The sequence below is a fragment of the Diuraphis noxia genome, unplaced genomic scaffold (genome assembly GCF_037042655.1).
Source record: "Diuraphis noxia isolate RWA-SAM2 unplaced genomic scaffold, SU_Dnox_SAM2 contig0002, whole genome shotgun sequence".
Lineage (NCBI taxonomy): Eukaryota > Metazoa > Arthropoda > Insecta > Hemiptera > Aphididae > Diuraphis > Diuraphis noxia.
In genome coordinates, this window is record NW_028301712.1 from 37,435,745 (window position 1) to 37,458,989 (window position 23,245).

A 23,245-nucleotide genomic window follows, 5' to 3' on the forward strand; every position below is an offset into this window, starting at 1 on the left:
GTTATGTTACATAAATTAATGAATCAGAGACACTAACTACTTGTGAACTTTAGTGTACTTTGACAACAAACAACATGCATATTATATTTGCTATGTTTAGCAAACAAATACTTGTCCAATAAACACCTAACAATGAAAAAAAAGCCAAGTTCCAGACCACATTTCAAAAAAAGTCTGCCTTTTAAGGTAGTGATATTAAGAGCGCGTCCATTTCTGCTATTTCTTTAGTCAATAACATCAATCCATTAATCCACAAATCTCTTTTAATTGTATTACTTATCATTTGATAAATTTCTGATTTTGTATCTTTGGCGCTGTCAACGATTGGAATAGATAATAAAATGCCCAACTATCTTTTGAAAGTATAAATAAGTCAACTTTATTTTGATATAATATATTAAATATATTTACTATTGAAATATCTTCTATTACTGTCATAGATAAAAAAAAGACAATAACCATATTAAAAAATAACACAAAACACAAAAAATAAGTTTTTTTATTTGAAAGAATGTTCAATTTCAAGACTAATGGAATAGATTTAATGTTTCAGTTCATATTATTCAATGAGTTATAAGAAATTGAAAAAGACGCGTGACGTCATTAAACAGGGCTCACGGTGATTGCCTATTTTATACATATAAATGTTACTTGCTTCACACAATACATTTACCTAAATTTTGTAATTTTTGTTATGCGTATGACGTGTGTTTTTATGTACAGAAAGCTTTAGTGGAATCAGAATTTTTCTAACATGTCTAAATATTTAAAATGTTTATCATATAAATCAACGCGCTGTGTCGTTGTAACTACAGTATAACGTAAATAACCAAAATATCTCTTTTAGTGTTTTTATATAAACCAAAAGTTTTATTGAAATTCTGATATTTAGATATTTCTATCTTTTTAACACGATAAATCACATAATTCTACATAAATCAAACATCAAAAATAAAATATTGTGTAAAATGAGCTAGCTACTTGTACACGCGTAAGATAGGCGAAGATAACGAGACCGGCACAGTGACGTTACGCTGTTATTTTAAAAATACCTACCACAATAGCTCTTTGAATAATATATATATATATTTTTACATTAGATTTTGATGAAATCATTTTTAGTTCAAAAATGGTTGAGAATTTCATAATAATTTAAATACAATTTATTTTTATTTTGTGTGCTTGTTTAAGGGATAACGAACGTTGTAATATTGCCAAACAAATAACAATAATAGCTTTGAGAGTTTGAGATAACATTTTTAATGGGGTGCATAATACTATTAATTGTAAATTCAAATTTAAAAAGAAAGATAAATTCAACATTGTTGCCAATCTATAAAATTTGAGTGGAATAATAAATAACGATATACCTATATGAATTTGTTCAACAATAAAAATAAAACATCATAGTACCTAGCAATAATGTAATTGGGTTCTGCCTGTAATGCTTAAGATAAGTAAATAATGAGTTCATGTAATTAATTGGACGATTATTTATGGAAATCGCATTATTTAGCTGTGTATATAAATATGGCAGCGCATTATTAGTAGTTTCATATTTTTAAAGGTTACTTGTCTTCGTGTTTGTAGTTTTTTTCTTCTTCGATGTTTTCACAACAATACTGACACATTGTTGACGCGTATTTATTTCCTGAGGCAAGAACTCAGTTTCCTCGAGCTCGAGTATACTCCTCCGCCTCAATATATAGAATATAAAAAATCTTATTATTGTTTCTTGTCCCTGTTTTGAAGTGAAGGTAAAAGTTTTTTGTATTCTTTAGGTTTTATATTGTATTATAAAATACACCATTGACGTGGCAGTGATGTCTGTGTAATGTTTTTATGTATAAAAAATAAAAACATTTTTGATAAGTTGCTTATATATAAAACATAATCCATTTATTGTTCAATATAAGTACATTTTTAGTGTTCTCGTTCCAAAAAAAAAAGGGTAAAAAAGACACCGTTAAACATTTGTAAGACGTACTATTTTTAGAAAGTAGTTAACTTAACGCAATGTGTTTTAAATTTTTATTTATTATTATTTATAACTAATATATCCCAATATGACTCAATAAAGGGTACAATTATAATTCAATGAAGTAGTGTTGAATATAAACTAGAATGAGAACTGATTGAAAAATGAAATTCAGATGCAAGTAGATGATTATGGCCATAATTCGTAACACGATTATAGAGACAACATACGACCGATGGCCGATGGGACGAATGGAAAGTTGAGGAACTTTTATTTGGAAGAGAAGGGAGAGTGTATCAGTTTTACCGCCACTTGAACCATTGATATATTTTTGATTTAATTTGCCTTATTGGCTAAGGTTGTCAAATTTAAATCATGCAGAACAGATTAGTAGTTGTGGATATAAAGTGGTGAATACATTTTATGTTAAACGGTTTTAATGTGTGTATTATATTATACATAGTTTTGTTTTTAGGGGGGGGGGGACAAGAAGAATGAGTACACTAACAAAATTTTCAGCATATTTTATACCGTTTTCCTATATTATTATCGTTTAAATGCAGACACTGTAGTATCTCGTGTATTTTATTTTAAAAATACTAAATAGAACAGTTGATTATCAACCGCTAACACAATATATGTATATTATCCGTACATATATTCCATAATAATTGTTCATTGCAGCCAGTCAAGTACAATAATATTACGACCAAATTCAATTTTAAAATTTGCATCGACACAGACAAAAAAATAAACCAGACAGGAAACAGAGACGGGATATTGAGAACATTCGTCTCGCTTCACTCTAGTCACTTAAGCACGAGATAATGGTGTATTATTATAACAAACTTGAAACGAAAAAAAATGAATTTGAACGGAAATTGTTTTACTATACTTAGAATTAATGGAACGTTTTTTTAATGTAAAGTTACTCAGAAATTATACACTTAAACGATTCCAAACATAAACACCCTATAAAAACATTTCCAAAACTTATAAAATCATGAAAAAGTCACCTTAATTCAAACTTACAACACTTAAAAAATATTTTTATATTTACGATAACACTAATTTATAATTATGTTGAAAGTGGGTTTGTATTCAATTCTTGGGAAATATAAAGCTAAAAAAATTTCAAATCTTATGACAAAAAACATAAAAACCCTTATTTTTCAATTTTTTAAATGATGGTCAACAATCATAATGATTCAAACATTGCTTTCCTTTTATATAATATTTAAAATTAATATTAATATTCTGCGAATATTTTAGACTTCAAGTAGTTATTTGGAAATACGAAAAATATGCTTTCGTGGTTAGTATCCCTATTTATATTTAGCCTACATTGCTACCATAATTCCACATATCTAAAATTTGATAACAAAAATATACCTTGGCAACGCTAGACCAAAATACCTTAGCATAAAATTTGACACAAGGCTCTAGAAAACCTTATATTTAAACTAAATGTTTTAAGTGTACTAGTACCTTTCATTTTACCTTAGGTGTATAAAATAAAAATAAAATATTTATAGAAAATGAAAAATGCTTTCTTTTAAAATACAAACAAATCCTACACTTATAGCTCCTCCACATATATATGCCAAATTTGGGATAAATGCGCATCTACTGATATAAAAAATAATACAAATCTTCCTAAGTAAAGTTCTCAGAATAATCGCAGATTCCCCTTGGTTTGTGCGTATTGTAATTTGTAAGCGTACATAAAGAAGTTCCAATCTTAATAAATTTAAGACTAAATCGCTAAAATCGTTTATAATTCATTACTCAACAGGTTCAATTTATTACAACCTACAAGTACATCTATTACAATCTTGATTAAAACAGGTCCGTTCTCATGACGTTTTTCCGTAATAGCCATGCAGCTACTACTTTTGATAAAACGTCATTATTATTTTTAGTATTATTAATACAAACTATATTTCTCTATAGTTCTTATGATATTGTCGCTATATTATTATAATATTATAATTTCTTGTAAATTGTCAATAACAGCCTTATGACATGTATGCTATTATATTTTATCACCGCTGTTAATAGTCATTCTGTCCTATTTATGTTTTTAGCAAAAAACATAATATCATAGTAAAACCAATCATTATCCATAAATATCACAGAATATATTAAATACAACAAACATTAAAATCATAGAACGTAATTTTAAAATTCACAAAGTAGATTAACCACATATGGCTCATGTTATAAGTATAATGAGATATCATGTACAACTATACAAACTAAATGTTATGCTATTTGATATCAAACCATAGTCTGTGGCAGTTAGTATAATATATTATTAATTGTTGTATGACCGTTATGATTCTAGAAATAATTGGATTTCTAACAACCTCTCAGGCACCCGCTATGTATGTTGAAATGTAATAATGTACGAGTATATAAATGACAAATGGCCCCGTAGGATCTTTTTACTTATCCTAATTAATAAAATAAATAGTACAACAAAGTGCGGGCAGTGGATTTTACCTTTAAAATCCCTGTGCTTGAGGCTTATTATGCATGCAAATTATTATGTTATATTATGTTGTGTATATGTATTACTACGCTCCGGGACATGAAAGCGCCCATATTCCATTTGATGCCAGACGGTCCACGCATTTTCCAATGCTGCGCGAGACATTTTTATGCATAAATAACATAATATAGTATAACACCGAACAGAGAGTCTTGTAAACAGCTATATTTTTGCATAGAAGTGTAGAACATGCACGGTTCAAAAAACAAAATGTACCACGTAGATTTTATGTTTTTTTTTTTAAATATTCTATATTTTAATCTGCAACTGACAATGTCCGTTCACAATAATCGCTATTTTCCACCTAGGTTTTTTATGCACTCCAGAGTGGATATTGGTCAAGTTTATTAGTTTTTTTCCGTGTCGATGCGATGTTAATTTATGTGTCTTATTTCTCTTAAAACATATGCATGCATATGTTATAAAATTGATTTTATTATTATAAACATTCGTATTGAATTTTAAATCTTCAACAAAATATAGTGAAGAAGATACCATCCAGCAAGGTGATAAAAATAATTGGCCAAAAATATGGATTTAAATAAAGTAATAATAATTTGAGAAGAAGGTAATAGGTTTAACCACCCAAGAAAAATGCTGCGAAACGCCATAACGTCGCGTTTAAGTGAATATTAAAATCTTGAAGCCACAGATGTGATGTTGCCGAAATAGATTGTTATTGATTAAACTTGGTGGTTCATCATAACATCATCAGTTGTCTACTTGCGTCTATATTGCTATTATACTTGCATTGTACACCTAAAACCTTCATGTTGACGTACTATGCATTTACATAAAATTATTAACAAATGACGCCATAAAATTATTTAATCGAATTCAAATAAGGTCAAAACAAATACCAAACGTATATAAAAACGTTATATACATATGTATATTTATATTTATGATAAATCTGCATAATATATAATATTACATAATGTAACGTAACGTATAAATAGTATAAATATGATTATATGAACCTGTCACCGTCTAGTAAATTTTTTATTAAGTATACGAAAAATAACAACCACTAAAATTTATTAGCAACACGATTTGCGTGTTGAGTGACATTTATATAATATGTACACTTTATTCCATTATTCTTACCAAAATGGTTTCAATATTTTCAATGTCAACTAGACTGTAAACGTAGACATCAGCTAAATCAGAAAAATAATTTCAAAAGATTAATGGACTTATGGACCAATCATACTGATGGAAAAATTCAAAAGCATACACACGAAATTAATGCATAAAAAAACTCTTGCAAAACGGCTCAGAGTCAAGATCACGAATAAGATATTTTAATATTAATGCGCTTTTAAATTTTAAAGAACAGGGTAGTATAGTTTTAATTATTTTTAAAAACGAATGAATATTTTTATTTAAACTCAAACATCCAAGAAATATACAATTTTTTAATATCACAATGAATATTAATCGTACACTATGCAACTAAAACTTAAATTCAATATGAGAATTGAGAATTGAAATTATTTAAAAAATAAAGTACCTATACTTAAATATTATAAATTATTTATATAATAAATTTGATAAAACTAATCATTTTATATTATGTTATTTAAGTAATTTTAATAATACTTCATTAAATATTCACAGTCAAAGTACGCCGCTGAGCTTATTAATTGAAAATATATCAACTCAATACTTTATTTTATTTAAGATATCAAGTCTTTTGAAAATAATTCATGAAAGGTTAATTTGATTATTGTCTATAGATAAGACAAATTTCTTTTAATGTTGATTTAATAAGAAAAATGAATTAACAAAGTTTGCGCTTAAATATGTATAAAATGTTATTATATTATATATTTTTTAAACTCTTTAGTTTTGAGCGCACATTAAATAATAAAACTACATATTTTCATGATTTACCAGATTTATTAGTGTTTATATTATAGTATCGACTATATTGTTTGACGTACCTAGTACCTAGATATATATTAAAAATATTTGTCCAATATAATCGTTTTTCGCATAATTTATTTAATTCTTTACATCTTTCAACTTTCAAGTACATTACATTATTACATATTTTATAATCATAAAAAAAAAACTATTACGATAATGAAAATAATATGTCAATTTAATTTTAAATTTTAATGGATACCATAATAAAACGTTTACAACGCATTATTAGGCTGAACGAGTTAAATTTAAAATAATTATAGCTCATCCAGTAAACACATTCGTTTTGGTTGGCTAACATTCAGGTCTCCCAGATACAACTCAACATTCATTAATTGAATCGCTCTATTCAAAATACAATCACCAATATTTTTTTCTTATACAATCAACTATAATTGTGCAAAGAAATGGAAAACGTTTCAATTTCTTTGGAACAATTTAAGACTTAGAAATTTCACAAATGATAGGTCACAAGTAGTAATTTATAGAAACATGTACTTCTATCTACTTAGTTACATACATACATATATTCATACATATATACACATAGACATATACTTATGCATACACATACACGTATCCATAATACATACATACACGCGCTTAAATTTGAAATTACTACGAATCTTCGTTGATAATCATACAGGGTCAATTATAATTTCTAATAGTATAAAAGATCACTCGACATTCACATCATACATACATTGTAGAGCACTATTATGTACATAACTACACAACAGTTGTTGAAGTGTGAACGAAGGACAAAAGTAGAATAATTTTCCACTACATTATTTGGCAGTTATTACAAATAAGTATTTATTAATTTATTAAATGTTTATAAAATTGTAATAGTTTTAATTTTATTTAATACGATCAATACATATAGTATTAATACAATAACTTTTCCACATTAAAGATTCTATTTTATTTTATTTTTATTAGCTATACTAACATAAAAATTAATACAGCTCACCAATTACAAGTTAAAAGTACAGGAGAATAGTTAAGTACAATACAATTAAATTAAGAATCCGGCATTCTCGAACAATTTTAATAACATAATAATAATGGGTCTAGAAAATGCGTTAAGAATAATTTTAGTTCTAATGACATAATATTGTTCTATATAACAAACGAAGCAATTCAACACAAAATTCTATTTTTACAACATATTATATTCCAGTAGAATTGTTTTTTAACAATAATAAAGTTTCTAATAATAAGAATATTCGCACCTAGATAAATAAATTTTCACCGAGAACAGTAAAAACTTCTGGTTGATTCTTTTGTTAGCGTAACGCGTAAGACATGATGACGTGTGTTTCTTATTTACTTTATTAATTTGAAAAGTTTCTCAACGTAAATAAAATAGCAAAAGGTCCCCATCTTATTTAATATTTTTTTACGTCTCTTTTAACGACATATTGTTTCCGGTTATTATGGCGATTATATGAAAGTTAACAAAGGAAACATTATATCTTAGAAACGGCATGTCGACATTAGGAGTAACAGTGAGAAAATAAAAATATTTTTATAAGTGTAACCGAAACAGAGGTTGGTTATAGGTATAATATGTAATTAAAGATTTATTTAATCCTCTAAGAGAATTACAAATTACAAATAATATGGACACATTTAACATTAGGTACATATTTAACCTAGCATACTTAGGAACCTAATCTAACTTTTTGAGACATAAAAGTGTTTTAATAACAAACTTATAGATTTGAATTTAGAGGTAGAGTATGTAATAAAATTTAAAAGTATGAAACATTTTATTTTATCTAATTGTAAAAAAAGGAAGGCCTACTCTCCTAGAATTTTAAATAGTAAATGCTAAATTCCTAGTTTATAGATGTATTTCAATCAATAAACTTTAATTCTAAAAATTATTTTAAAAACAATATTGAAAATAATTAAATTTAGGAATCTAAAAACGAATTAATCTGATGTATATAATATTTAACAATGAAACTATAATTAAATAATCTTGACAAATCTTTGTTTTTTAATCATTTTTAAATATCTATTGTAGGTACGCAGTTAAATAATATACTCTTAGTTGTATATTGTGTAACAATAGTAAATTGTCATATTCGAAAAACGATGATAAGCTTGAAGCTGAAATTCTAACAACCTACCACCCAAAAATATAGAACACAGGAAAAACTTTATTAGGCTTTATATTTATGTACATAAATAGATAATAACTACTACGATACTTTCTATTATATATTATGTAGACATTTATTATATTATGCATGTTTTAAAACACCATACCTTAATAATTAGTTTTCATTAAATAAATATTAAGTACTTACAGCTAAAAAACTGTTATTTTATTTATTTCCAGTCATTTTCGATAAGTAACTACGAGATAATTAATTTTCAAGATACTCAGTTAAATAATTGGAACTCAAACAAAGATCAAATAAAATTAAGCACAAAAGTTTCAAATTTATCTATTGGTGCATTACAGTACAAATTAATTATATAACCTACCTTCTTAATCAATATTTCATTTAAAATAAAAGTGAAATCATTATTCATAACTTTCAACAACTACAGTTATTGGTTTTTTATTACTAAACCTTATTCAGTTCATTATATAGTAGGTAAGGTACCTATATATTATATTTATATCGAAAATAATATTTTATGATGGAAAATTGTCAAACTTGTAGGAATATTTTTTCTCGTCTATTCCCCCATATTTTCTTCTTATGTCAATCACACTATGTTTGACTGGAAATACGAAGTTTAAAAACCTAATTCAACTGTAGGTGTAGTATTATAGATAAATCATAGTATATGACCGTCATGGTGTTATCGTCTGAAATTATAAGTCAAACCCTGTTGGATTTTTCTTTAATATTAAATGGTAAAATCAGATTTTTTGATTAGAGCATTGCCCGTCAAATATGGCGTGATTACCACTGAAATAAATAAAAATAGTTTTAGTAAGAAACAAAAATAAATATCATTACTCTCCTACATGCAGTATATTTCACTCCTAAAAAGTTGTGTGTATGTGTTATACAGTTTTTGAACTAAAGTATTTCAATACATATTATATTAATTATATTTATAACTAATATACTGAGTTGTTGCAATAAATGGCCTTAGATGCCGAGACTTAAATAAATAAATATTCTTTTCAAAAATATATTCTGTATCAACTGTTCGGAATTATTTTGAAAAATGTATTAGATGTTCCATTATTTATTGTTCTGCTAAATTTACAGCATAATATTATGTTTAATTTATACTTTATTAACTATATAGGCTGCTATATCGTATAGGAATGGCAGACATTCCCCCCCTCCGATTGTTTTCAGCGTAGTAGGACATTCCCCCCCCACCACGGATATATTTTTAATGCGGACATTTCCCCCCCTCCGTTTTTAATTTTTAATTATTTACCTTCGAATATAAAATACATATTTTTTAGATTAAATATAATTTTAAATAAAAGTAAAATAGTAGTAAACTAATATTGAATTAGATGGGTAACATTAAAATCTAAAATTTTGTCCAAAACCCAGTCAATTACTAAGACTATTAAGATAAAATCTTACATCGTCATGAGCATTGAGTCAATTTTATATCAAAACTGTTCAATGCAGTTTAGTAGTGGTTTAGTGGTTATAGTGGTTATATACGAGTACGTTTTAAAATAAAAATTATTGTCATACATTTTTTTGTGATCATGGATAAAATACAAATTCTTAAACCAGACAGAGGAAGTTTAAAAATTGTTTTTAAAGACTATATGTATACAAAACAAAAAAATCTCGACAATAACAAAATTAGATAGGAATGTGTGGAAAAAAAAAGAAAAATTGTAAAGGTAGTGTAACAACTGATCAAATGATTATAAATTTATTGAAAAATATTGAACACAAGAACCATCCACCATCTCCAGCAAAAGTAGAAGTAACAAAAGTCATGTTGAATATGAATGCTAAAGCCCAAGACCATTTTGATACTCCTTCCAGACTTTTCGCAGTAGAAACATCCAATTTATCAAACGAAGCAATGATTTTATTAACAGAAGAAAAATCGGTCAAAAGGTCACTAAGAAGAATTCGTAATAAAAAGCATCCTTCGCTATGCCCTTTATCGAAATTAAAAATAAATTTAAAAGTTTGATGAGAACTCAGCATCCAAATATTTGGATTTTCATTGAAGCACTCCCAGATATCAAATTCCCTAGCAAATATTAAATTATTAAATATTCAAAAAGGTACAGTTTTTACAAAAAAAAAAAAAAAAATTAAAAAAGACTAAAAAATATATGTTTAGGAATAACAAATGAATCAGAAATAAAGAATTTTTTTCAATCTGTATCATTTTAAAGTCAGAATTTTCAGCCAATAATTGTATTAGTTATTAAATATATTTTGTTTATACAATCTTTTTTTTTATGTCGGATTTTTTGACTATATTGTACTATATTATATTATTTAGACAATCTTTTATTTAAAATTATATTTTTACCGTATATTATACTTAATATTATTAATTATTTATTTATTGAAATTAAGATTAAAGATTTTTTAGTTAACAAACAGTTTTTACAAAAATAAAAAAATAAATATGAGCAAAGACTAAAAAATATATGTGTTGAAAATAATAATTTTATATTCGAAGATAAATAATTAAAAATGGGGGTGATGTCCGGGGGGGGGGGGGAAATGTCCGGATACCATCGTATAGTATATGTCTGTAATTTTAGTCATGGCAAAAAACCAACAGTTTAACAGTATATTTCTATGATTATACTACCTACATATTATAATAATTTAAAAAAAAATTATCCTTATAAACTATTGTTTAAACTTTAAATACAAATTATCGTGTTGTATGAAGGTCAGTATTTATTTTATTTATCTTTACAGTTCATTATTTTTAATATTAAAGATGTGCATCAAAACAAGTTTTCAAAGTGACTAATTATTTTTTAAACTATTCAATCTATTATTATTATTTATATTTTTAATCACAAAATAAGAGTAGGTGACTACTTTATAATCTGAAATCCTCCTCTCATCAGTTCATCACTGTATTCAAACTTCAATGACAATTTATATAATTCAGTAAATTCACTATGTGTACATACCATGTAGGCATACTAGATAACTTGAACACAAATTGGTGAAGATACGATAAAAATAAGTTTAAGAAAATATTTGTTCAAAAAGTATCTGTATTTCAATTCAAAACCCAATTACCTGTTTTATCAGCACTAAAATACTTTTGAAAATAAGTTCCTACCTATCTATTCTATAATATTTTTGTACGTTTCTTTTACAAAATATTAACAGTTAGTATGACTATGAATATTATTTATTTTAGTAAGTAAGAATAGGTATTCTAAAAAATAAATTATAGTCATGATGTAGTATAACTAATATATAATATACATATTTATACAACAACGATAACAGGGGACGCCAACATTTTCTAACAAGTGAGCCATTTTAAAAATCTTAAATTTGCGATAATCGACCATTATTTAGTTTGAAATAATATTTAAATAATTAGGTACATGCAAAATAATAATAAATTGCAAAATAATATTCATATTTTTTTCAATTGTATTTTTTATTTTATAATAAATACTTTAGACACTATTTAAATAAAATCTAAAAATCTGTTTATTATTACGCACGTTATCAACGGATATTGGTAGTTGGCCTAATCAACTTTTAATATACGTCCGACTAATATTCCTTTAAAGATCGACCAATCGATCACGATTGTCTGGTTGGTGACCTCTGATTTATAATACACTATATATAATGTATGGTAGTATTAGAAATATAAGTATTAAGAGCTATTATTTTATAGGAACTTAGCTAAACCCTATTTCAACAGTAAACATCACTATAAGTAGGTACACAGTAAATATAACGAAATACTTTTTTCACTAACATTCACTGCACGCTAAACACATCGATGGATCAATATTTTTTTTCAATCTCTTAATTGATCGAAAATAAATAGAAAAACCAATTTATAGTTCGACCATAATATTTTTCTAAATTTATATTTTTCTATCAACTTTTTATACTACAGAGAGAATTAGATAAGTTTATATAATATTATTATATAATTAACACAACATAAGCCTATTAAATGCAATGCACCTCTGTTTGACACCATGTATGGATGTATGTAACAACCTATCTATCTATAATAGTCGAGTAAAATATGGTTTTGAACAAATACCATTGTTAGGTAGTTATGTTTTTCTAATTATATACCTTGACAATTTGGATTAAAGAAGTGGAAGAATAATTGCAAAAAATAATTATATATTCTTGTATTTAAGACAGATCATTACAATATATTCTTAGGCATACAAATGTCTAGATTCTCAGCAAAACATTTTACTAATGTGTTGGTTCTATAAAAAGGGTTTCTTTTTGTCTGAAAAAACATGTTGTAGTGAAAAAAGCTTCAATCTTCAGAGAGTGGTTTCGGACACCAAATTTTGTCTGGATTGTACTAAGGGAGTCAAAAGTACAAAATTTTCAATTCTTTTCAAAATAATTAGGAAAATCAAAAAATTACAGGAAATTTTTTTTTATAAAAATCAAATTTTTTTATGAGCTTTTAATGTTAAAATTTTGACAACATTGGATATTCAAACAAAAAATATTTATCATAAAGATGACTAGAAAATATATAAATTTTAAATAATACAGTTTTAAAATGTTAAGACGTTTATTGGTATTGAGTTGTATGTTAATAAGTATAATACATTAAACATGATACTAAAATGTATACGAAATGTGGACAAAAATTAGTTCATTCTACCGTATTACTAATATACTAAAAAAATACTAATAATTATAAAATAGTATTAAAAATAGATACGAAAACTGTATAAAGTTAGTATTGTCTCCAACGATTTATCAAAGAATATTCCTATTATGTCAGATAATTATTTTGAAGAATGCATAAGATAACTATAGAATAGATACAACTAAGAACTATTAAATTTATATATTTTTTACTGAACTGCTTTTAAATCTATTCAAGTTAGTTAATAGAAAATGTTATCAATCTTCACTATTTAAATAAACTTTTAAATTCTAGTTAAAAACAAAACATTGAATAATTTAATAATGTGAATTTTCGTAAAGTCTTAAGTGAAAATTCTGAAAGTGTTATTTTCTATACCTACATTAAAAACCAACTTTTGAACTCATGATGTTATGATGAAAATAATTAACATAAATTCATTGTTTAATGTTTTATGTCAATATTTTTGAATTATTTAAAATTAATTTACAAGTTTCATTATATTATAAATACGAACAAAACAATTTAACGTAATTTATTTTTTGATTTTTGAAGAAAATAAATAATAAATTGACAACTGTATTTTACTTTCATCAAAATTTAATTGATATTCGTATTTCGTACATTTGACCATTTATCTAGATTTTAAACTATAAAATTAAATACTATATCGCTGATTTGTTTTATTAGCAAATAAAAAATAATTAGATTTAAACACATAATAAACTATAGAGTAAAAAAGTATCAGTTACCTAAGAGTTTTAATTTTAAAAAATATTTATACCTAAAAATTTAAAATTTTTGATAAAACCATCTGCAAACTCTTATTAATTATGTAAATCTGAACGGCCTTTTAAGTTAAATATTAAATAGTCTATACTTCATACGAACTAGTATTATTAGTTATTATTAACAAACCATTGTTTATTTATTTGATGTATCATATTATGTTGTATACTATTATTAACCCTTTAAAATCGGAAATTGCACAATTAAGCTATCTGATGAATTATTATGGGTGTAATATTAATATGTCTTATAATATAAAATTATAAATAAAGCTTTTACCCATATAAACGTCTACGAAAAATGTCTGTTTTAAATTTTTTATGGCAATTGTAGTTATTATAATAAAAATAACAACAACAACAACAACATCAACAACGATACAGTAAATATAGCACGATTATTGACATCCATGTAATAAAGAAAAAAACAAAAAAACGGATATGATATTACAACTCTCTTTTTTAAATTTAATTCATTATATCATTATACTATTATTATTGTATCACGTACTTGAACGTGAGCGGCGAATGCGGTAGCGAGTACTGGGATGGCGACAATCAGCAACAGATGGTTCATGGTGGTAAAAACGTGTGGTTCCCGACGAACGTGTCCCGCGATACGTGGTTTCGGTACAAATGACAGTGTCCAAATGCCGACTACCCTTTTATACAACCACCGCTACCATCGCCACCCACCCCGAGTAACAACCCCTCTTGGATGACGCAAAGGGGGCGACGGCACGCGGTCGCAAAACCTTGTCATCCCGAAGATAGTACCACACATCACAATATTACAATAACATAATATTACTTACCTACATTATGTCAGTATTTTATAACTTGTAATATAAAATTGTCCTACAATATCGGCGGGAGGAGAGGGAAAAGCGTTTTTAAATTGCTGCTTTTAAATATGAACATTCTTGTGTTTCTAACGATTATAATTAGGTATAAAATGTATATTGATATAATATTATATTATTTATAGCGTTCCGAGTTTATTTTCTATCATTAAAATTTAATTTTTACTACATTTCCACATGATTACATTTATTAATCTATAGACGTCCGAACGGGGGTGGTCGGCATGGTGACCATAGCCCACCCATCGAGCAGTACTACCATACTTGTTAGTATCTAGTTGTTGTACATTGCGACTTAAATTGTTTACTTAGTAGTATCGTCTTATTTTATGATATGCATTTTGATTGTTTTATTCAACGAAACATTATTAATAACGCCTAACCTGCCAAATTAAATATTTAGAAAAATTAAATTATTAAATTATTAATCTATCGTGTTGGGTCGTGGTGAGTAAGTAAATAAATAAATAGTAAAGATTGCGTTTATTTATAATATGTGGACTGTATTACGCATTTGTGTATAATATATTACTAAAAAATAATAAATAATTATAATTATAATACTACGAGATACTATCCGTAAGACGAGTTGCGCATTACCGTAGTGAGCTTTTCGTGGTCAATAAGTGACTGTATAATCTACGTACGTCGTGTCGATAACGAATCGATCGTGATAACCGACGATCGCCGTGACAATATTATTGATGATAATAAAATGTAATATTGTTCGAAATCGCTCACCATTCGGTACACAACATCTATGGTATAGGGAGCTTGCCTAACTATCCACAAATGTTATTTCATGATGCCCCGTTATAAATCTTTAACCCAACTATAGGCTGTAAAAAAACATTTGTAACTTTTTTTGTGGATGATGCTATTTATGTCTTATATTATAGCGGGTAATGTGACGGGTAAATCAAAATTATTTTTTTTTCAAGAACCTATATGCCTTGGCCCCTTCCGACCTAACGGGATGCGCACGCCCATGATTATCAATATAATAGATAAATTATTATATAATATTAAATTATTATTTAAAGCTATAGGTTGGAAAAACAAGTAAATAGTAATCACCAGGATGTAGACATTCTGAATAGGTATGTCTAGGTAGTTGGCTAACTAGCATTAAGTAGAACACTATAGACACTATTATAGTATACACTACCAGATAGTCAATAATAAATAAATGAGTTGTGGTATTCCTCTCACAATATTAAACACATCATATCCGAATGCCGCATATACGAAACGGACAAACGGGAAGCAGGTGTATCCAACATTTTATCAGAAGCCCTACACCCAAACAATATTAATAATTTGATAAAATTTATAATTAAGTCCAAGCTTATAAATTGTATGTAACCTGTATATAACCTGTAAATAATTGTATATATATTATGTAACCTATTGTAAACCAATGCCAATGGCCTTTGACGCCGAGGCTTAATATAAATAAATAAATACCGTTTAGTGTGGCACTCGGTCGCCAATATAGTGATTTTACATGTAATGATTGATTGTAGACACATTGATGCGACACGGTGTCATTTTTAAACTGTTACTTAATATTACTTTTTTAATATGTTCATACAGGGTGTTTATGCTGTCATAGTTAGAAGTCACAATACTTTTACTGATTTATTAATTTAATGATTTATCATTAAACACATTTACCTATATGATCTATTACAGTGACCAGGTACATTTGAAAGTTGAATCCTGCTAAACAGTGACTTTTTCGATATTTTTAATTATGGTTAGGTTTAGCATTGTTTAGTATTTCCTCTCAGACGGCCAAAAGTAGCGATTCTCGTTTAATATAAATTCATTTATTAATATTTAAAATATCGTGTAAGCAATTTATTGTGTAACTATATTTAATGTTATATTAATTGCTTATTTAATATAAAATGTATTAAGATTAATGCAGGAAGAAGTATATAATTATTTTATTTTATGTTCATTAAGGCATTTTGTTCAGTATAGATTTCCGTTTGTATTTATTTAAATCAAATTGTTTGATGACAAAGTAATTATGGGTATGCTATCATTTATTAATATTTAATAAGAGTTGAATATTAAAGTGTGCAAGGAAACTCAAAGCCGAAATCACTAATAACAATTGTCTTTTTTACATCACTTATGCCGGGCCAAGTTTATAATAAAAATCATATTCGAAATTCGCAGGCTGCATTAATATTTGTCGTTGTTTAAGTAAAAAATGTTATGTAAGCTAATAAAATCAAAGTAAAACCTTACAAAAAAAAAAAATTATTATTATTATTATTATTTTTTTTTTGTAAGCTTGACTTCGGGAATAGTAAAGTACTATTCTAATTAGTAATTAGATAAAGCAATATTTAAAAAATATTTTAATAACATTTTTTTTTATTTAACCATGAATCTAAAATAATAAACACTCTTTAAGTCTTTTGTAAAACTAAAAGTTTTTAATTTTTTATCAAATAAAAATTATTTTAAGAACAATTTTTAAAGTTCGATTTTGACAAAATGTATTTAATTGAACATTTACGAATTCTTTAGTTGTTAAAAATTTATAAAACGTATAACTTGTATAGCTAAAGATTGAAAGTTTAAAACAAGATCCACGTAAGTAGTTAATTCTGCGGCAAAATAAATCTAAAAACCATACAAACACAGTTTTTTTTTATATAGTTGTACTGAGTAAAAATTTAGATAAAATTGTATTTTAAATAATCAAGAATAACAATTTTAGTTATATTATTGTGATTTAAAAATATTATTCATGGGTTAGTCAGTGCATGGTCTATGTACCATAAGATCAGCGCGGCAGCCGTTTCCCGCATAGCCGCATAGGTACTTATACTGTTTCGAGAGCTATCGGTTCCAGTTGACTTCCTACAACTCAATCGAAACCAAAGGGCCCGTTCGTAGGCCCTAAATTTCATCGCCAAAACTATGCGAGAAAGTCTGTAAACCTACGCCTTTGCCGTAACCAACCATGTGATGGGTGAGCATCAACATTGTGGACTAGGAGCTTTTTTTATTGAACTTAAGTACTATGATCATTAGAATTTTATAGGGGGTTTCGGTTGGTTGAGAAATACGTGCATGTGAGGCGAGGATTAGTAACTAAAAATCAGCACTTGTTCTTATTTCAGCTGATTTCCTCAGCTTGAAAGTTGGATTTACGGCTTTACTATGCTTAAAAAGAAGCATCAGTCAAATGCGGATAATCGAATGGAGCAACTGTCTGCGATCGGGCATTTAATATTCCCTGATAATTGCATCGTTATAACTGTTATAAGTGAGTATAGAGACAGAGACACACAACAGCATGCATGTCAATAGCTTCTGGCGCTTCTGCTGTCCAAAAACTGCAGACAATGGATATGACACCATACGGCCATTATCGTGCTTTGCAGTTATTTCGCTATAATGTATAAAATCCTAACAATTCGAAAATCGTTAGATACAGACATTAATATCTCCCAATATGCGGTCTACCTGTTTTTTGCGTACTAGGTACTTAACTATAAGTATGAGTACCTATAGTATGTGGTCTACCAATTTCATGTGTTATATCTACCTATAGTAGAGAATCCCGCATCATTATTATTTATTAGTTTATTATCTACTACTTAAATATATTATGTTTTATCACTTTTATCTTATTTTTTCATAATGATATTATTTTTTAACTAAATATGCTTGTAAAAAAATTTTATAATTTTTTTTTAACTGAGGCCTCGAGTGTTAAATACTTGCAAGATTATGGTCTATTACCTTGTCCGAAACAATTAGAGTATGGATGGATTTCTCGTGCCTCATTAGCGACGGGTCGTACCGTACCACATCATTATTATTATTATTATCATATTTAATATTTGTTGGTATTTTTATTTATACCACATGTCCACATATGCCTATCCGTGCTGGTCTCTGAAATACTATAATTTAGTATAATAACCACGTCTATTCTGGTAGCCCGCATTTTCAGTGGTAGATCGCTTATTGGGAGACAGCCATAATTTCTTATAGTTTTTTTTAAATTTTTAAATTTGTTCCATATCCTATTAGATTCCTTTTATAAACACATGATATAATTTTATGATACATTGCAGTAGGTACGATAGTTAATACTAAATGTATAAAAAATAGTGTTAGCAATATTTCCATGTGAATCAGAATAATAAATTATTATGTATACATTTCAAATTAACGTTAAACCTCGTATTTTAATCAAAGTGAATTTAATTGAAGCCATAGAAATATAGAATATTTATTGAACAAGTAAGGAATTAAAGTATAAAATATAATTAATTGGATTACAATGGCGTATTTAAGACTTTTCAAAGGGGCATATGGTATTTTATTAATCAGCAAAACAGTTAAAATTAATAATAATACAATTTTAATTATCTCTTTACTTAAACGCCATGTATTACATTTAAATTTTAAATAGAACATGAAATTAAAAATATTTTTAGTAATTTTTTATAATTTTAAAATAACTTCCATCGTAATTAAATGGCATCATAATTAAATGAATATTATTATTCATAAACATAATGCATATAAGTTGAATATAAAATACTTATTTATTTGTTTAGTATTATGTAAATCCTAGCATAATACATTATTTATTGTCACTCTAGAATATCGAATTCTGCAAGCAAACAAAAATATTTAAAAAATTGAGTTTCACTTTTTTAACGAAATCCAATTATATAGGCAATTGTGTTGACTGTTTTCAGAGTTCACGACCAAATTAATAAAAAAGTCATCACAGAAAACTTCATGGTTCACATTTAACCGTTAAAATGATAATATAGAGATTTTTCGAAGTCCAGTCAAGTTGCTAAAAAAACCTAAAAGACAAATACCTACAATTATTATTAATCTTACATAGTATATTTGCTTAAAAATAAATTGTATGAGCTATATCATTTACCTAATATTCACGATGATCATAAATTATGATATAATAAAATATATTACACATCTATGGAAGTACCTTCCTTCTATCTCATTCGTGCAATTTACCGTCCCAATAGCAACCGTTTTCTTGGGCATATTCCAGACATTGCATATGCCCGTTTGACGCAGCCTCGTCGCACGTTGACATGTCCCAAAGGCAGCCGTTATTGTGCGCGTACATTAGGCATTGAAGATGGCCGCCGGCTGCGGCCGCTTCACACGTCATACTGTCCCAGAGACAACCATTTTCGTGGGCGTACACCAGACACGATAGGTGGCCGTTTGCCGCGGCTTCCTGGCAGGTGACCGAGTCCCAGGGACAGCCGTGCTCGTACGCATACCGAAGGACGTCGATGTGCCCACCGGCCGCGGCCATCTCACACGTGTACTCGTCCCAGGGACACCCGTTGTCCCGGAGGTACGCCAGACACTCGAGTTGGCCACGGGCGGCCGTTTTCGCACAAACGATCGAGTCCCATGGACAACCCTGTTCCCGGGCGTACTCCAAGCACTCCAAGTGACCGTTGGCCGCGGCTAACTCACACACCGACACGTCCCATGGACAGCCCCGGTCGCGTGCGTACTTGAGGCACTCGAGCTGTCCATTGGCGGCCGCTTGGTTGCATATGGTTCGCGTCCATGGGAACCCGTGACTTTCGGCGAATGCCAAGCATTCCAGATGTCCACTGGCTGCGGCCTTTTCGCTCATTGAGTTGGCTGTATCATATTTGTCGTTTTCGCTGGACGACGTAGTTTTGAACGAGTTCGACACGAGATGATGGTTTGAAATGATATTGTTGTGGGATAAGATTTCGGTTGACCCTTCAAAAAAAAAAAAAATATGACGTTTGACTATAATATCAACATTTTTAGGAAAAGCTTTCTAAAGCCTTAGGACTACAATTTGAATAAGCACTTGCAGAGCTCAAAATACCCTCCCCCCCTTAACGAGCGTTATTATCATTTGCCCTAAATCCTAATACGATCGATCGATGTCGTAAGTGCGCAGGCTTGGATTAAGAGATATAAAGGCGATTTCGATTTTATCGACAAATTAGTAATATTGGTCCGTGGTCGAGTTATATAAATAAGGGCATAAATAGTGTGACAATATTAAGTTTGATATACCGCTTTAACCTTTATATTCGTACAGGCCATGTAATTTACCTACTTATTCATTACATTTACCGTAATTGTTTAAATCAATATCGTCATATATAATATTTGATTTTGTCTCGTTCTTTAGGTAACTCAATACATCGACACAACAAGGTTGAATATCGATTTTTAACGTCTCTAAATCGTCATAAAATGCTCTTTCGTCGTCATCACAAACATAGTACGCTAGCTTGGTTAAGGGAAACATTGTACAGCTCTGCAAAACAATTAATATTTCAATAATATATTAGTATAACAAATTAATCCAACCACCACTATATGCAAGGGAAGAGGTTTTTTGCATATCCAAAGGGTTCAAATTATTTTAATTAATATTTTAAGTGTTGAATAACATATTTGAAATATTTTGAATGTTCTAATATTAAATAGGAATAATAAAAGGTATATTTTACAATATTATATAATGTACCTAACTGTAAAATAATTATAGTTTTTCCATCCCCCATCTTTTTTGAACTGCAGTCTCTCCATACATTCCGTTTTTTTTTTCGTTGTATATTATATAGTTTTTATAATATATAAATAGTCAGGTATTTCTGTTACATACTGTTCTTATATTATGTAAATTGCACAGTTATTATTAAAATGAAATCGAAAATAAAAATGATGATAAGTATAAATCAGTATAATATATAACCATACCATACTACAATAAAAATCATGGCTGATGAGACCAGTATACTGGATCCACATAGTTCTGTTGCAGTCAATTCAAAAAGTAAATAATAAAAATTAATATTAACTATACAACATAAGCATAACTATTAACCACCAAGTATAATGTATCAATGTATCATAAGTTTTATCGAAATTAAATTTATTTTCCTTACTATACTGTACCGTCCAGCGTAGGTTTCAGTTCTGCTTCCGTTATGAATATTCACTAGAAAAAATTCTCGCAGTGCTGTCGTACCCCTAATCAAATTTACATTTCTGGTTTAAATCATTAAAATAGAAGAAATAAATTTGATAAAAATATATCTTTTAAAGCGTGACATAAATAACTTTGGAAACTTTTAAACTTGTCGCAGTCTGTCAGGCTGATTGAGATAGAAACATAATTTCCAATATGGTTTAGTGGTACATCCTATATGTGACTATTCTGCTCGTTTACCCGATCCTAATTTTCTCTAAATGGCAGAAAACCAAATACTTGAACCAAGCGATCATGCCCCCACCCGAACAATAATGTCACCGTTTTGGCTTGAAATATATTTAAAATACTTTGCAACAAACTTGGCAACCGAAGAAAGGACAGTTAAACGATTCGACGTCATTAGGTGTGTATATATATTAATAGGCATGTTATCCCACACCATATTGGACACTTGGTTTTAGTAAAGCGATATATTCATATAGCTGACTAGAAATACAATAGACATTCATAATATTCCCATAACCACGGCGGTGGTTTTAGGGCTAGACTTTTGATGAAGGGAGCATCCCCTGCACAAAAATTGTTGTCTATAAATGTTCCTAATCCCTGTCTAGCGAAAGATCACGTTGATTCCTAACCTTACTTAATATCCTGCCAAGGTACCAATAAAGTTCACATAGAACTTAAAAAATTAGAGTAAAAATAATTAAGTTATTAATTATATCAAGGAAATATTTGGTAAAATAATTTTAGCAACAATAACAGATAGGTAAGCGATTTAAGCTTATATAAGATAGTAATTTTTGCTACTTGTTGGGTTAGAATTTGTATATTACAGTATATACGGTATGTACAATTACAATTACAGAATCTGAATACCTTTTATATCTGCTGTGTCAATCTGTCTGCCGCGTTTTTGTTACCAAATATAGATACAATTACCGATGTTATATTCAAAATATTATCTAACGATATTTTATTTACATAAAATTACATACTTAAACCTAATGATATTATTTACTAATTTTATCTATATTATTATAATATATAGGCTACTATAGCAGCCATTATTATCACACTGTTGACTATTATTTTGTTAGGTAACCATCTATAAAAATGTTTAACATGTCGATTTTTAATTGAGTAATATACCTATAAAATAAAATATTATTACATTATGATAATAAATAATGACAACATTTAATTTTAGAGTTTAATAGACCCTCTTATTAAGTTTACGTATAGAAAAGTAAAACTAGAGCTTATGCTTCGCTTTTTGGTTTGTTTGTAAATCGATAA

At 27.9% G+C, this 23,245-nt stretch overlaps 2 protein-coding genes across 2 annotated transcripts in view; both read right to left on the bottom strand.

Annotated features, from left to right (window-relative positions):
- LOC107162896 (corticotropin-releasing hormone-binding protein) overlaps positions 1–14,707 on the bottom strand; it is a 49,664-nt gene extending 34,957 nt beyond the window's left edge. The window contains exon 1 of the mRNA XM_015510039.2: positions 14,574–14,707. Within this exon, the coding sequence (XP_015365525.1) occupies positions 14,574–14,639 (66 nt within the window). The 5' untranslated portion in view covers positions 14,640–14,707. The remainder of the gene's footprint in view (positions 1–14,573) is intronic.
- A 4,805-nt stretch (positions 14,708–19,512) lies between these two features.
- Positions 19,513–22,346, bottom strand: LOC107162898 (uncharacterized). Its single transcript, XM_089219921.1, has 4 exons — positions 21,900–22,346; positions 21,079–21,265; positions 19,865–20,712; positions 19,513–19,781 (listed from the first exon to the last, which is right to left on the bottom strand). The coding sequence occupies exons 2-3, from the start codon at positions 21,254–21,256 to the stop codon at positions 19,940–19,942; spliced, it is 951 nt and encodes a 316-aa protein (XP_089076047.1). The 5' UTR covers positions 21,257–21,265; positions 21,900–22,346; the 3' UTR covers positions 19,513–19,781; positions 19,865–19,939.
- Positions 22,347–23,245: the final 899 nt, after the last annotated feature.